Source organism: Poecilia latipinna, unplaced genomic scaffold (genome assembly GCF_001443285.1).
Source record: "Poecilia latipinna isolate Pla-1442-1.1 unplaced genomic scaffold, P_latipinna-1.0 Scaffold407, whole genome shotgun sequence".
Taxonomy (NCBI): Eukaryota; Metazoa; Chordata; class Actinopteri; order Cyprinodontiformes; family Poeciliidae; genus Poecilia; species Poecilia latipinna.
In genome coordinates this window covers 80,969-98,821 of record NW_015113023.1, presented here as the reverse complement: position 1 = coordinate 98,821, position 17,853 = coordinate 80,969, and the positions used below count along the sequence as shown (strand labels likewise).

General features: G+C 39.7%; 1 protein-coding gene across 3 annotated transcripts in view; it reads right to left on the bottom strand.

The window, feature by feature from the left end:
• Positions 1–17,853, bottom strand: part of fstl4 (follistatin-like 4) — a 193,251-nt gene that overhangs the window by 112,620 nt on the left and 62,778 nt on the right. For all 3 annotated transcript variants that reach the window (XM_015037466.1, XM_015037465.1, XM_015037467.1), the window contains exon 4: positions 864–1,106. In XM_015037466.1, the coding sequence (XP_014892952.1) occupies positions 864–1,106 (243 nt within the window). The remainder of the gene's footprint in view (positions 1–863; positions 1,107–17,853) is intronic.

The window sequence follows — 17,853 nt, the reverse complement described above, 5'->3', positions numbered from 1 at the left end:
CTGACATGCAACCAAAAATAACCAGAGCTTTAACTGTCTTTTTTTAAACATCTACTGTGGAAGGAACGATTTTAAAAGGTTTTATGCAAAAGTGACCTGACAAGCAACTGGAAACAGGAGAAAACTTCTGCAACCTCCTGATCCGACGCTTTCCAAAACCGCCAAACAAGAACTTTAAATTTTAATAAGAACTTTAAATTTTAATATCCAAATTAAATCCACTGATGTGCAGCATCTCAAACTGACCCGTTTGGTTGTTTCAGTCATTTATAAAAATGTGTTTGTAGGTCTTTGCAAGCTCTGAATAATCTAAGTTTGGTACATGAAAATAAAAAACAGCTTCAATAAAAACAGATGTTGTTGCTTATTTAGGCACCATTTAAAACTGTTCATAACTTAAAATATTTTATACAACCTTTAAATTATTTTCTAATGAAAAATCACAAAGTTTTTCTTAAATATTTCTGTGAACAAATAACTGAATAAAAGCATCCAGGTGGATATTTATGTTTTATTTGAGTGTGAACCTTTAATGTCTGAATGCAAACCAGCGGGGGATTAAAACATTGAGAATAAGTCATGGGTATTGTTTTTTGGTTATTAAAAGCTTTAATATCCAACTTCAAAAGTGTAATTTCTACCGGGTCAGATCTGAAACTGACCTTTTATTAACAAGAAAAATAAACGCTCATACAGGAACAACTGACAGAAATGAGAAATAAAACGTATCCAGCCCCAAACACTGCAGGATAAACCCAGATCACCTTCTATTTTCCATCAATCCCCACCTCTAAATCCTAGTAAAGGTAAGTTTCACTCAGACCGAGTCGTTTCCAGCCGGAGCTCAGAGTGGCCAGACTGACCTTTGAAGAAGCAGTCTTTGCTGTGCACCACGTAGATGCGCCTCCTCTCCAGGCAGGCGGTGCGGTAAACCTCGCAGTGGTTCTCGTAAAACCTGCCGTCCGAGCCGCACACGGGCACAAAGGAGGGCCGACATTTTTCCTGGCACACGCATTCGGCGCGCCCGCTCTCCGCCATCAGCACACACTGCCGGCCTCTTCCACAGTAGGTCCTGTGACACGGGTCTTCCTCTGCATCAGAATGAGCTGCAGGAAATAGAAAGTACAGGATTTTACTGCTTCCTGCGCAAAATTTAAAGCAGAAAATTACAAAATTCTGACTAAAAATAAAATAAAAATCATCCAAAAATGCAGCTTTATTGTAGTCGTATGTGGACCCGTTGCAGCGTGATGCCACACAGTAGATCCCGCCCCCATCTTCCTGCAGGAGGGCAAAAGCTGCTCGCTAACTATGGCTAGCATTGGTTTAGCTATCACGTTATCAACATAATGTGCGAAATCTTAAATGTACGCCTGACATATAAAAGAAAAAGGGCGTAGAGCTTTGCTACTATCAGTCAACATTACAGCAACTAGATAACAAGGTCAAGAAAAAGAGTGAAGTAGCTCACTTATGCTAGCTTGACTATGACAAAAGTAACATGTAGATGTGCTGCAGAATTGGATGTGTTTCAGTCCATGTATAAAATAAAAAATAAAGTCGACCTAAACACTGACTGACAGATCATCAGCAGAGCAGATCTTTAAATTAGTTAAACTACCACTGCTGTGTTAGCTTAGCTAATACCAGCGGTAGCTAACCTACCACCACTGTGTTAGCTTAGCATATAGCAGTGGTAGCTAATCTATCACAGTGATCACTTATTAATAATCACAAACATCTAGAAAACATAAAACTGTAACGGACTGAATGTTCTGCTCTGTGTGAGGGAAATGTTTGGGTGATTTTTGGTGTTGAATCCTGATACATGTATTGTTGTTGTCAGTTGCTATGGCAACAAGTCTGCGTGTAGCTTAACCGATACAGACAGCGAGAAAAAAGTGGGTTTTTTTGCGTTATTTTCCCTTTGCTGCTCTGCACTGTGTTGATAGCAGCTTCATCTCCAGGTTTCATTTAACTGTAGGTTTCATCCTGCTGATCAAATGAAGCAGTTGATGGGAAGGAAAAGAATCGTATTTCTGTGTTTATGTGGGAAAGTTACAAATGTAAACAACAACATCCAGTTATAAAATCCATGGGTTGAATAATAACTGAATATGCAAAGAAATCAATGACTGAAGTCATCTTGATGACAAGTTAAACGTGTCCAGCTGTAGAAGAAGGAAAGACGGTAAATCAGAGTGCAGATTTTTACCATGAGCCCAGAAATAGAAAAGCATAAACAGACGTCACACACCTCCAGGCTCGCTCAGATGCAGCGTTGTGTTAACAAGGAAATACTGTTTTTAACCACTGCTAACCAACTGTTAGGCGTCCGTATCAACACCTCTCTGCACTCATTTACACGTTCAAATGTGAAAACTATGATATTCATAAGGAGCAGCTCCTGCAAACGTAAGCAAATGTTGCAAAGCTGCGTGTTTGTCTTGTGTGTTGGACAGAAACCAAAGTGAAACAAACCCAAACGTGTCTGTAACGTCGTCGGATCCACACCAACAGGACAAACGTTACGGATCCATAACTTTGGTTCAGACTATTTTAAATATTATGACATCATCAACAATCAATAAACTTTTCAGTCTAATGGATATTTAACTCTGGAACTGGAAAACATTTTAAATATCCAAAATGAATAAATAAAAAACAATAAATAAAATGATTATTAATTCTCCTAGTAGAGACCAAAGAACCAGGCAGGCGGTAAACCTCCTTTTATCATCCAGGTTTGGGTAGATAAAAAAGATCTACTTTTCATTTATCATGTTATTAATTAATTGATTGATTTGCTGATTATTGCGACAGCCCTGCTCTATATGTTTCAATGTCTTCAAAAAGTCCATTTATTTTCAGTAATTCAGTCAAAAGAAACTAAAACTCACTGTTTGAATCCACATGGTTATTTGTTTATTTCTGTTTATATCATAAAATTAAAGAAGATTAAAAGTGATTTAAATCCTTCTCAATAAGAACATTTTGTTTGGCGATGAGCTGCGAGTCGCTGAGAGGCTGGAAATTAACAAGATTATTAAATCATGATGGAAACACTGCAGAGACACTTCAGATTCTGATTCTGGTCATACAGCCTGGTTTTCCTGTCACAATTACTAAACTATTCTTCAAACTGTTGTAAAACATCAAAAAGTGCCAAAAATACAGCAGTCCAGAAGCCTGTAATGCGAATCCTCTGAAACGAGCTATTTTGAGATAAAATAAAGACTGAAGCAGTGAAGTCAAAGCAAATCTCCAGCCCTGCTGAGTTTCATTCCTGTATTTCCTTTTAAAAATTTAAAGCACTTCTTTCTGTCACTTTATTTTTTTACCTTTTGATGTTAACAAGCTTCGCCTTTTAGGAATCCAGGCCAAACATAAAGGAGATGGATGGAGCTGCTGGCTGCAGCAATCTGAGCAAACAAATCGCACAACATGAAATGTTCAGAGTGGAGCAGGAGGCACACGGGACATGAAATGCTTCAGATAACAGCTAATGTGTGCAGCTGAATCCGATACTGCAGCTCCTAACGGTTCACTGTGGATGAGAGACGACAGAAGCGGATCTGGACTGTTAAAGGAATAAACATCCTCAGCTCCATCAGCCCTCTGTGAAATAAGGCTAAAACGCTAAAACACAGACTGGATTAGAAAGTTCAGGCTCTTATAATCAAACTGCTGAAAACAGAAATTGAATTTGCCTGAGGAATAATCATATCTCCACTCTCAGCATATTAAATAACAGAGATAATGCGCCGCCGTCGGAGGACAATAGTTTAGTCATTGCATGAAGGCGATTTCAGGGTTGGTGCACAGAGGTCAACAGCAGCACACACACATTTCACACACTCTCCTTCTGTCTGCGGGGCGCCTGGAAGTGCCGAAAGATTCATTCAGTTGGTGTTACAATAAAACTACATTCAAAGTATTCGTTGGAAACATTCAGCTTGATGAATTTTAACTGATACCGAACTCATAATTCTGTATTAAACCTAGTAAAGCCTCTGCAGGATGATAAAATGTCAAAATATTCATATTTCATTTATTGCCTGTTACAAACTATTGCACCGCAAAACCACAAGATCTAGAAACCAGACCCAGTTGGTCAAGTTTCCAGATCCAGTTGGCCAAGTTTCCAGATTCAGTTGGTCGAGTTTCCAGACCCAGTTGGCCAAGTTTCCAGATTCAGTTGGTCGAGTTTCCAGACCCAGTTGTTTGGGTTTCCAGGCCCAGTTGGTCGAGTTTCCAGATCCAGTTGGCCAAGTTTCCAGACCCAGTTGGTCGAGTTTCCAGACCCAGTTGGTCAAGTTTCCAGACCCAGTTGGTCGAGTTTCCAGACCCAGTTGGTCAAGTTTCCAGACCCAGTTGGTCAAGTTTCCAGACCCAGTTGTTTGGGTTTCCAGACCCAGTTGGTCGAGTTTCTGGAGTAAACTTCTTAGTTCAGTTGAAATAAGACAAACCTTTAAGCAACGTGAGCCTGACTTGGTTTGACTGATGAAAACGTTCTACTGGCAGATTATTTCATGCAAGTTAGTTTTGTCTTATTTCAAGTGAACTAAGAAACTAGAAATTAGACCAAAATTACTTGGTAAGACTTTGTGTTTTTGCAGTGTAAACATAAAGATTCAGTCAAACTGTTTGATTCAGGAAAACCTTCAAAACCATCCAGGAAATTAAACTGAAAATATTTTAATTTCATTATAAAGTATTTTTACTCTTACTTGAGGAAAAGTAGTGGATTTTCTTCCCACTGAATGAAACGTGTTTTAAAAACTCTCCAGACACAAACCTGCAGCTTCTGCTAAAGTTTCTGGAGTTTTTTATTGAAGAAGCTGATTTTATTTTATGTTACTTATATGAATTATTGTTATTTTGTTCCTTAAAATACCAACATTTTCCCGTAACTTTATATTTTGTGTGTAATTTTTAAATATTAAATGATAATTTTTGGAAAATACTTTTTTACTCTTACTTGAGTATAACTTCTAGTTACTCTGCCCTCCTCTGCTAATATTACACCACTCATAAACGTTGGAAATGTAATTTAGCAGTAAAATCGATAACCGCAGAGCGAGAAAGCCCACAGGAGCGTCCAGCCCGACCCAACATGGCCGCTCTATCATAATTAAGTGTTGGGAATGAGAGGAAGCTGTGGTTTGGGGCTCTGCCAGGTCGGCGCTCCGATGGGAACGCCTGGCGGACGCTGCACGTAAGACGGGCTCAGCTCCGTTTTATTAAGTTGGCTAATTGTTCTGCGTGCCTCCGCAAGGCATCTGTGGGAAATGCAAAGCAGCCGCGCTCCCCCGCCGCTCATGTCAAGGTCAGGGACGATTACAAGATCGTTTGTATTCTCCAAGCACAAGAGATTAAACGCTTAGCAACAACGTCCAGCAGCCGCTCCGTCTTCCTCTCGGCATCTTCGTCACGTCGGAGAAACAGAACATGAGCAGCAGCAAAACTGCATGAAAGCTACATTTACAATACAAAGCTGTCTGACATTTCACTAAGTCTTTCATCTGCTTTGTCTCCTGCTGTTTGCAGTTGTGGCTTGTTTAAGAGGCTGAAAGTGGCGTCTGATAATCCTCCCTGTCTAAGCTGCTGGCACAATGTCTGTCAATGCATGAGGCGCAGAATGGTGCCAGGACAAAGCCAGGCTGACCAACCGGGTCCGGTCCGACCAACCAGGTCCGGTCCAGGCCTCCTGTCACTCTAATGCCGTCGTTCTTAGTCTCTCTTCCTCCTCGGCAGACCGAGCATGGCCGCTCTCTTTGCTCTTTCAAGCTGCAGATTTTCAATAAGAAAACAAAACTGCAGCCGCACTTTTTAAAAATAACTAAAGCTCTGCTGCGAAGCTTCAAACCAAAACTCCAGCTGAACAGAAACTCAAGTTATGAAATAGGAACGATCTAGAGTCATAGATCTAGTCATAGATCTAGAGTCATAGATCATCATGATTTTTCATGTCCTTCAGGAAAGATGTTGGTTCATATTTGGTTTTATTACGGATTATTCAATGACAAAACTTCTGAAATTTTACCAGAAAGTGCAGATCTGAGTCTGTTTTTCATTCAGTTGGTAGAAAATACAGAAATTTTACTCAAGAGTAAAAATACTTTATAATAAAATTAGTCAGGTAGAAGTAAAAATAAAACACCTATAAAAGGATTTTTTTCAAAAAAGTTCCCCAAGTAAATGTTACTGCCCAACTCTGGAAATCAACTCCAAGAATCGGCTACAAAAAGTGTTGAAGATGCAACCAGGAGACATTTACCTCAACGTGAGTGGAGGTTCGATCAGATTAAAGTAAATCAGCACCAAGTTAAAACTCATTTTGTCTGACCTGAAGTTTGTCTGAGTGACAAGGCAGCAGCCATTCAGCAGAGCGACTGACATTTTTCACAATACCTTCCTTTTTCAGCTCCTTTCCCAAGCAGATGAAAGCATAAGAGCCCCAGCATCCCTGATTCTGCTGGGAGAAGCCACAATGCAGAGAGCCTCAGCTCTGACTGAGGCATTGTGGGAAAGCAAATGAATCCAGAGTGAGGTGTACAATGCGTCTCTGCGCCCCACGGCGAAACCACACAGACCACAGGGAAGGAAGCAGACGAAGAATGTCCCTTTTCTCTTGAAGCAGATTCCTAATCCGTTTAATAAACTTAAGCTATTGCATACGGACCTCAGGCTACGGTCTGCATTTAACATTTAAAGACAATCACCAAAAACATTATTTATTTTGTAGTTAATCCAGCCTCACAGTGTTTGCAGCTGCTGGTATATTTTCCCCAGAATACCACTGAGCATCCCACTAATCAGGCTGGAGGTACTTCCACCCTGCTGATGTGGGACGCCGCCTGCAGCAGGACTGTGTTACTCATCTCTCCAAGCTAAGAAATGCTTCATGATTTGGTCACAAATGTTCCAGGACAATTTACGAAATGTTTCTGTTTCTTTCAGATTTCTACCCAAATGAGGTGGATTCAACAAAAGCAGTGGTGTTTTCATTTTCCGAGCTGTTTTAGAATTGAAGGACAAACGCTGGATGTGTTTCTCCACCTGAGCAGAGCCCAGGGATGTCTGCAGATCGGACAGATGATTCTATTTGCCCTGTAGCAGCTGTAGATAATTAAATATTGAGACACACTGTCAAACACCGTCTTCCCCGTGCAGCTCAGCCGGACAAAGCGCGCCTGACATGCACACAGCGCTTGAATATCAATGGACACCTGCATCCCTTGGTGCTAGGTAAGATATGCTGCGGTGTTCACGCACAGATAAGGACCAACTTATTTCTGCTGCGTTGTACCAAATAATTTTATTTTTCTGTGTAAAAAGAGAGATGGAGAAGGAATAGGAATCACTGGGAGGATTCAGGATTCAGTGTGTTTTTATAGGCCTGACATGATAAATTGTTCCAGAGGTTATTGTAGTAACTGATATTTATTACAAGTAATATAATGGCAGTATCATTGTTATGTTGACTAACATGGACTTACTCTATTTAGTATGTAAACACTAGTGTATCAGCTAAAATTAGCTAAAATGCTAAGGTTAGCTTAAATTCTGTCAGTAGCAGGTTGGCTAACATGGACTTTCTCCATTCAGCTCAACACAACAAATAGATAAAAAATCTGCAAAATGCTTATTTGGGCATAGTTTTTCACCCAGTATGTTGCCATGGTAACTCAAAAAGGCAACAGAAGTAGCAGTTCCCTCCTCGAGACCAAGCCGCACGTTTGTTATATCTATGCTGTGGGGGTGAACGCGGCGGTTCGAGTTGCATTAACGATGACGGAACAAAAGCAGATAGAGAGACACCTCATTGGGTGTAGAACAGTAGGTGCCGGCCAATCAGTGCCGGGGTCAGGCCGCAATAAAAATGCAAGAAAAGATTCTATTAAATTCTAACTACAAAATTTAGCCAATTATAATTAGCATTATAATTGCACTAACTCACTAACAGTGAGTCTCTCCACTCAGTATGAGAACAGTACTGTATAAGTTGGCCTACTAACATGTTGGTCTACTAGCATGTTGACCTACTAACATGTTGACCTACTAACATGTTGGCCTACTAACATGTTGGTCTACTAGCATGTTGACCTACTAACATGTTGGCCTACTAACATGTTGGCCTTCTAGCATGTTGACCTACTAACATGTTGACCTACTAACATGTTGACCTACTAACATGTTGGCCTACTAACATGTTGGCCTTCTAGCATGTTGGCATTCTAGCATGTTGGCCTACTAGCATGTTGGCCTACTAGCATGTTGGCCAACAAGCATGTTGGCCTACTAGCATGTTGGCCAACAAGCATGTTGGCCTTCTAGCATGTTGGCCTACTAGCATGTTGAAGCTGATTTTAATTCATTCCTGAGGTGGAGGATGAAAACATGCTCCATCTCAACCATGGAGTTTTTGTCTGAAGCCAAAAGGTGTAGGATAATAAGTGCTGCCATGGCAACGTGTAGGAGAGCACTGTCCTTAAAGAAAGGCTCATTGAGCCCAAACACCAGACTGAAGATTTTATCAACCAGTTTCTGGTGGAAAAACAGAAAAGATTTAAGCAATAAATCATACAAATAGAAATGACTGAGCACCTTTTAATTTATCGTATTTCTGTGTTTACAACAAATACTTCCTGTTCCTCCACCCACATCCTCATTAGACCCCGACTATCTGCAAGTGGGTTAAGGTAGCGCTGTTAGCAGCTGTCTGGCTCTCCTGGCAGCAGGTGGAGGCGCCTGATGGAGCCGTCAGCCGGCATCATGTCTTCAGGCACACCGACTGATTGCTGTACACAGGAAACGACGGCCATCACAACCGTTCAGCCCAGGAACTTACTTATGATCCTTACATCCAGAGCTAATGAATTACATCTTTAACTTTTATGAGCAGAGCGGAAACTGCAGAGCTGGTAAGGCGTCATAAGCAGAAGCCGAGGCCAGCTGCTCTTTACATTTGCCTTCATTTGCATCTTCCTCGATCAATAATCCCGGGACGGCGAGACAAACATCAGGACGAGAGAAAAGTGGAGTCAGCACATCTTAACATGAGACCCGACGAGAACGATTAATCAGCCTGGAATACTTTCTGTTCGTGTTTATTGATCTTTGGCTATGTGTTTTTCATTAGTATTATTATTATACCATTACCATTATGTTACATAAAAATGATTAAAACTACAATATCATAATTTATCGCAATAAATTCTGGTAAATGTTATCGTGACAGGCCTGAGCACAACCTGACGGCAGAAACGCTCACTAGTTGCCATGGTTACCTGCAATTATCTTGCTGTTTTAGGGTTAGCTAGCATGTTGTCAGTTTACTACTGTTGTTGATCACATCATTGGGATTAGTGACCCACTAATGACCCAAACGCATTGCATGCTGGGTAAATGGTGGGAGAAAAAAGCCCAAACTTTAGCGACAGGATGAGCGTATCCACGGTGAGCAAAACACCAGAACAGTGTTTTCCTAAAACAAAATTAATCATTAAATCATTAAAATAAAGAACTCAAACTTGGCCTGAAAAGGACAAATAAAACAGTCATTTCTTCTTATTTTGTCACAATTAGTGAAAAAATAAACATGTAGCTGCCGCCATGAAGGCAGGAGATGAACCAAGCCATGAGAAATTAAAACTGAACCGGAAGTGGTGCGCCGTTCAGAGACGCTGCGCTAAAATTATTTTATTAGTCGAATTGTAAATAACTTAAATAGTTGGACTAACATGTTGTTGCTTGATTTATGCAGGCGACATGTGCAGCAGTCAGCGGTGATGATCCACCGGTAAGATGATTCACAATAACTCGTTTAATTATAAACTTAGTCAAGTTTTTTCATGTGATTCTGAGCAGATTGTGTCTCATCTGATGTCTCTAAATTTGTTGGCTTCTCCAGATTCGTTCCTCCGGGAGGCTGGAGCCAGTGTTGTGGTACTCGAAGTTGGTCTTGGTCTTGACTTGGTCTCGTACCCTAAAAGTCTTGGTCTTGTCTTGGTCTTGGGTTAGGTGGTCTTGAACACAACACTGGCTGGAGCTGACAACCAGCGGGTCAAGACTAAAGCAAGTCAGTGGGATGCACAGCCTCCCACTTCCTCCTAAATAACAATCTGCTTCTATGGAAGAACAACTGTGCCAAACCAAACAGGACAAGCTTAAAGGTTTAGAAAATGGTGCCAACATTGTTAGCTGTTAGCTTCTACCAGGTCCAACTAATCTGATAAATAATCAAACTAAATAAAATTAATGACTTTAAACACAACCTTTCTTCAAAGATCTTGAAATATCACATTAAACATCTATTTTTATTAAATCTATAGAGTGCTGGATAAATCTGATGCCTTATTTCCATTTATTTATATTTTCAATTCTCCAACTATAAACTGATCTTCATGAGTTGTGAATTATTTTTATAAATATGTAACAAACTTTTATCTTTTTAGAGTCACAACTGATGATTTAAGGAGTAACAGGGAAAATATCCATAAAGCTCCAAATTACCTCTAAGGGGGAACAAAGTGCATTTTATTTTTATTTCTCTGAGAAAACATGGGCTGATTTTGGCTGCAGGTGATGATAAAATGAGCAGAAGAATAAAAGCTGAAGTTAAAGAGGCAGCAGAACCTCGTGCAGCGTGTGGGAAAGCTAAACCGCTAGCAAGTGGCATGTCAAAGCCCGACAGGAATCCCGTTTCCACTCAGTGGGTTGCCCACCTCAGAGGACTGGAAATGATTAGGTAGAAAGCCTTCATCTTCTGGAATAATGAATTTCTGATACAGCCTCAGGAAAACTACGGTAATTAAGTAGCTAGAAAAGCTAAGAAAGAGAAAAAAATGAGCTCTTTGGTCAGGCACTTTGTAAAACTTTGGAAACTGAGTCTTTAAATTAATTTTAACTGGTTAGAAATAAACCCTGAAGGAGGAGAAACTATTGACTTTATCAATGAGTTACATCTGATAAGCTATGAAAAAACAGCAAGCAGGGAGCAACCAGCACCGAGCAACTAACATCGACAAACCAGGAGGCACAGGAAGATCTGGATCAAAATGAAACTAATCATCTGAACAAGTTTCACAAATTGTGATGGTTAAAATCTCAGCTCAGCATTGTTGCAGATAACGTGCTACATCTCAGGAATAACCCACCTTTCCACATAATTTGAGGAGCAAACTGAGAGTGAGGTGTTCAAAACTCCCCAAGTCCTAAAGCAGCTGAGCATCTGCAGGATGTGCTGAACAATTAGTCCCATCCACATCAACCTGTGGAGTACATGTCCGATGGGTCAGGGCAGTTTGGTCAGCTGGAGATAAACCACCTCAAATTGACAAGATTCACCCTCATAAATCTTCTCTAAATTCTTTAGTACTTTGCTTCACAAGCCTCTCAAAGCTGCTGGACCCACTGCAGCGTGACGTCACAAGATCCCGCCCCCAGCTTCCTGCTGGAGGGCAAAAAGCTGCTTGCTAACTATGACTAGCATTGGTTTTAGCTGTTGTCAACATAACACACTAAATGTTGTTAAATTCTTAAATGTTCGCCTGATGTATAAAAGAAAAACAGACGCAGTGCTTTGCTAATAATGGTCAATACTACAGCAACTAGATAAGTTCAGGAAAAAGTTTTAATTTTAATAAAATAGCAAAGGACAGGGAAGTAGCTCAGCTATGCTAGCTTGACTATGACAACATCAACAGGTAGATGTGGTGCAGAATTCTGCATGTTTCAGTTCAGAAGAAAATAAAAAAGGCGATTTAAACACCGACAGATCATCAGTAGAGCAGGAGTTTAAATTAGCTAATCTACCAGTGCTGTGCTAGCTTAGCTGTTAGCAGCAGTAGCTAATGTACCACAGCAATCACTGGTGCTATCATGGTGCTAGCCAGGTGAACCTTTTTAAGTGTTCAGTGAGTGTAGATGTGTATGTATAATAATGTTTGTCTAGTATTTCAACTCAGTGCTTTAACTCCCAGCAGTTTTTCCTTTAAACTAAAGAAGCTGCCATTTCAGATCTGTGTTTTCATAACAACATTTACACAACAAATGCAAAATATGGAAATATATAAATATATAAAGCTCATGAAAAAAAAAGCTCCAACATTCTCCTTTAACTTTTCTACATTTATGCATGCGTATGTAGTCAGAAAGTCATTTTTATTGATCTCCGGTCGACTTTATTATTCAAAGCTGCACTCCCATGCAAACCAACAGTACGGTAGTAAAGGCGCACTCACCCTGCCTCCCTCGTATTTACGTACTTTTACCAACGCAGCAAAGGATTAAATAAGATCTCAACTCCATTTTTCAGAAGTAGGCTGAACATGTGAGTGTTGGGAGGTAAATAAACCTCCTCGCGCCTCCTGGGACTGTGGTGGAGAAAAGATGGAACATCCCTCTTGTGCTCATAATCTAAAACTTCAAGGACTGAATTAAAATTTCATCTCTCTGTTTGTCTACAGATGCACCAGTGAGACAAAAAGGAAAAGCTAAATTCTTGCTCCAGCATGTAAACAGCTGTTTCTTTTCATGAAAAATGCAGCATTTTCATAGCAGGGAGTTCATTGTTCCAGCTCGCTGCTCCTCGTCTCTTCATTATCCACAACATCTTAATCCCATTGATCCATCTCCAGCCTCGTTTTGCTTCCTCCCTCCTCCATTTATCTCTGTATTTATACACCTTTCTACAACACATAGAGCATTTCTGCTGACACCACAGCAGCACCTCCCTCGCTGCGGGACTCTGGGAAAACAGAGACCAACGAGACGCGATGGCCTTGCTCCTACAGCAGAGATGACTAATGACCCCTGCAGGGCAGCGGCCTGCAGAGCCGCGGCGCGGAGGTTCCTCTGCTGGTGGGCTTTGCTGCTGCGCTCCACGCTGACAGCTTTGTGCACAAAGTATTTTATGTCCATTTGGAGGGAGTGAACATCCCTGGCAAGAACAGCTTCTATTAAAGAGTGCTTACTCAGATTCTGGAGTTTTACGCTGCTGTAAGAGGACAGGACGGTTACGCTTCAGTGACTACAGGTTATTTTGACTTTACTTGCATTCTGTGAAAAAATGAGAAGATAAAACTTTATGAGACGGGAGTTCCTTCAAGACAATTTGTCAGTGAAAATATTTATGTAACATGCGTTCATTTTTTACAGTACGGAGCCTGATAGCAGACATGGGGAAAGATTTGTGCTCCCTCGCAATAAATTAGCAAATATATCCTAATCTATATACAGTCACAAAATCCAATCTAAAATTACACATTTAAAGAGAGTCAGTGAAAATATGTCAAGTGTTTTTGTAAGAAACTGATTAAAAATGAATTTCTTCCCTGATGTTTGTCTGTGAGGTTGAGAAGGAAACCATTCAGACCACCAGCACAGAAATACAAACTGTCAGTCAGGCTGGACTTTATCACAAGGTGATGAACAGAAACTTCCTGCTCCTGTCTTAGAAGGGATGAAGGAGAGGAGACCTTTGATATTTTTCCTAGTACTGCGTCTCTCCTGTCATGTGTTGGTCGGTTCATGCAGCAATACTGAAAATCTTTCTGCTAGGAGGTCCTCAGTGGCTTTTTCCATCTATGGTCGTGAGGTATCTGAAGTTTTGAACTTTTCTTTAGCACAGAAATGGAGCACAGACCTGTGTGCAGAAGTAGGCGGGGCTTGTGGCTCCAACGCCTGATTGGCTCACAGATGATGAGCGCCAGAAACATTCATCTGAATTATGAATATAATCTCACGTTTACATCCGTCGCTGCTGACTTATCGCATGAACAAACTTTACCAGATTTAACTGTAATGGAAACAAAATTGTGTTTTTAGACATTGTGAGGATACAGACACACATTTATGTAGATTTGAAACGGAGACGCAGCTCTACAGGGAACAACTTCCTCCTCCTACTGTGGACCAATCAGAACGCAGGACGGATTATTTCCTGCTTTCCTTTGTGATCATCCAGACAGCAGCTGGATGCTGATATTCCCACTTCCTGATGATAAAGGATGGGTCTGCTGTGAATGTTTATTCTGCCTCCGGTTCTGGTCGAACAGAAAACCCGACTCCTCTCTGCCTGGTTTCAGTCGAATGCACAACAACGGCGGCGCAGGAACCCAGACAGCTCTGCTGTACTGAGGAGAGGAACAAGCCCAAACGCCGTGTTTGGTCACACTGGCTGCGCCCGCTTGTCCTCCGACAGTCCAAACGTTTCATCGCCGTGTCAGAGGAGTTTCCCTCTCGCTCTGAGTCCACCTGAGAACAGGTGAGTCTTCTGACGTGAATGTAAAAGGTGGCGCTTCGCTTCAGGACGAGGAAACTCAGATCCACACACAGGCTGACGTTTCTCTCACTGCGCGACGTTTTCCTGACGCTGTAATCCAGATTCAACATGTCATGAAAATACACTGTAAAAACACAAAATCCAACCAAGTATCTCTAGACTGCAGAGCAAATGTCTTAGTACACTGGAAAAAAGACAAAACTGACTGACAGGGCACTTTTCAGCAAGATGGGATCCTGCTTTGAGTTAATCATTTAAAGTACTATTATTATTATTATACCTATAAAAAGGGAATCTTATGTTGTTACAAGTTAAATAATCTGCAAATGGAATAACTATTTTGTATCAATATGAAGGAATTACTGAGTTAAAACAACCTTTTATATGTTGTTTTATATGTTTTCTCTCATTTCGTCATACTTGGTAAGATTTGCCCTGGAAAAGCCTTTTCTAATCATAGTTTATTATTAATAATAGCTTAATTGTTAAATGTTTGATGAAAACACTTGTAAGGACAGAATAGTTCTGTTTCACAGTTTTATTTTGATGTTTAATCTTTCATAAAATACAGGCTTAATGTCAAAGGTTTGGGGTTAAACTGGATACAAATATTTACAGTGCATTAACAAATTTTAGGCAAGAACAGAGAAGTGCAGGGTTTTACCAGAGTCCATGTTCTGCAGCTGCATGCAGACGGAGGCAGGTTGAGAGAGGAGCTGCAGCTGCTGTTTGTCAACTTGCTTTAAATCTGCTGAATAAATTAACCAACGCGCCGCAGCTTTAAGCTAAATCTGTCTGTAAACAGCTTGAGAATCGTGTCAACAGTCTTTATGTCGCAAAGACCAGAAATAAACTGCTGGAGGTTGAAAAGTTGGCAGAGACAAGAGAACCCAAAATTATAATCAAGTAAGAGTAGAAATACTTCAGCATGTTTCTCCTCAAGGAAAAGGGAAGAGCCGCCGATCAAGAGTAAAAATATAAAGTTTACTCAAGTAACTGAGTAACTGATTATTATCAACCATTTAATATTTAAAAGTTACATCATCAAAAAATACTCCTAAAAGTACAAAATATGAAGTTAACTGGAAATTTTGGTGTTTTAAGAACCCAAATGGCAATAATTCATCCAAGTAACAAAAAATAACAAAATGATTTTTTCAAATCAGTAAAAACTTCAGAAACTTTAAGAGAAACTGCAGGTTTGAGTCTGGAGGGTTTAAAACATGTTTGATTTTCATTCAGTGGGAAGAAAATCCAGAAATTTGACTCAAAAGTAAAAGTATTTTATGATAAAATTACTCAAGTAAAAAGTACAGCGTAGTAAAAATACTCCTAAAAGTGCAGATCATTTAAAAAGTTACTCAAGTGAAACGTTACAGAACAAAAAGGTTTCATTATTTTAGCCAAAACTTAACAAAACTGTTTTAGTTTCACAGCAGCAGAAACTAAAGGCTGAGGACTGAAACATCAGATAAATACTAGTAAACTGTGACTTTTTTATGATGAAATTTCATGAAACACCAACTAAAAAATACATTAAAATCATCGTCTGAGTCAGTTTAGTGTTTACTGCTGAGTTTATCAGACGATGAGGAGGAGGAGGAAGAGGAAGAGGGAGGTCTGACGTGACTTTATGACGGCAAAATCAAACAATTTCCTGTGAAAGTGCCGGTGTTTAAGTTTAACTATTTACACCCAAAAACACAAAGCTAAGAGATACAATCACTGTGAAAAAGGCAAAACATCTGACATTTAGTGATAAAACAGGTCGTAGTATCAACACCAGGTTTACATGGCAATCTAAAGCAAACAATATATGAAGAGAAGCACCTATATGTAATCACACTGTAAATAAATGTGCATTTGCGCAGCAGCAAAAGGTTTCACCTTTTTAGTCAATTAGGAGCTGAAATATTTTCTGTGCAGCGACGGCTTCGAAGGAAAACAGGAAAAATGTTTTCTGTTCATGTGTCGGATTTAAAGAGCATAAATTACATACAGGGTGGATGACATTTATGGGTATGGTTTCATGAAAACAAGCGTCATTTCTAACAAATATAAAACACTATTTGCATTTCAAATATGGAAAAAGCCAAAGAAACTTTGCAGAAACACAAACTACAGTTAAATAAAGAGCAGCTCTCTGCAGCGGCTCTGATCAACATATTTACTCTGTACATTTTACATTTAATAAACAACTTCAGCGCCTTTAAAAACTTTAGTAAAAGTAGAGCAGACATGGTTAGATCTGTTACAATAAATAAATTAATCGCATAATAAATTATACTCAGTCATTTCCATGACTGGTTGTTTTCGTGTTTTGGTCCCAACCAGCCATTTTTCCAGCTGTTTGTTGTTTTCGGCTGATGTGTTGCATGTTTGAACAATTATTCCTCGTGGTTTGAGATGGAAGGATTTTTACTTTTTTACATGCTAACATTTTATTTGAATGGTGTTCATAACAGTGACGCTGTCAGGAACAAGGAGGAGTCTTATGAACATTTATGATTCATGAACCGTTGTTCAGTAAATAATGACACTCCTAAGACAAAGTTGCATCAAAAGTGTTTTTATTTACTGAATGACACGTCACGGCAACAGTCTGATGAATTCCTGTCAGTTTTATCACAGCCCTTCATATGAAGTGCTACCTTTCACCGTTATTTTACTTTGACAGAGCCATGCTCCCAGCAGACACAGCAACCAAAACATAACTGCTCTTCTACAGTTAAAACAAAATGAATGTGCAGATGTACGACTTTATTGACTCAGTCATAAATTATTCCTATAAAGACCGACCAAGGCAAATCTTTTCAACCCTGAAGGTCGTGTCAGGACACCAGAGTTAAAGGAAAATAATCACCAACGCTCAAAAAATGACATCACATTAATCTGATCACTTTCATATAAAAATCTAAAAGTTAAGACGATGCAGCTCAGCTGGAAAATTTAAATAATGCTGAGAATTCAAGAAATCTATTAATGAATGATAGCTGAATGATAATTACAGATAAATGGGGAAACAAAAGTATATTAATTTATTAAAACTGATGTTAATGGTTTGCATGTTGACACCAGATCTGTAACCTCGTTGGACTCGAGCTGCAGAACAGCGAAGGAGCGCCGAGCCAAACCCGAAGTCCTGAATAAAACATCCACATCTATTCCCACGTACAAAGCTGCCAGCTCTAATGTTTAAATTATGATTTGCCTCCAGGTGCCCAACAGGCACAATGGAGAAAATAGATGTAGACTATTTTTACTGTTTTTTTAGTAACTTATTTAAATAACAGACAAGAAGAAAGAGAGGAAAGAACGAAATCAGGAGTCAGATATCCAAACAAAAAAAAAACTTCAACAATAAAAGAAAATGAATAAATAAATAAAACCAAAGCTTTTCCCTGTCAGACATCTGCTGAGCGACTTATTCAGACAAAAACATTAAAAAAGAGCAAAAAATGGCAAAGATCAGCAGAAATGTGACCTTTCACTGCAAAAACAAAATGTTACCAATTTATTCCAGCAAAACTAACTTACAAGAAAGATTTATGAGTTTGAGTTAA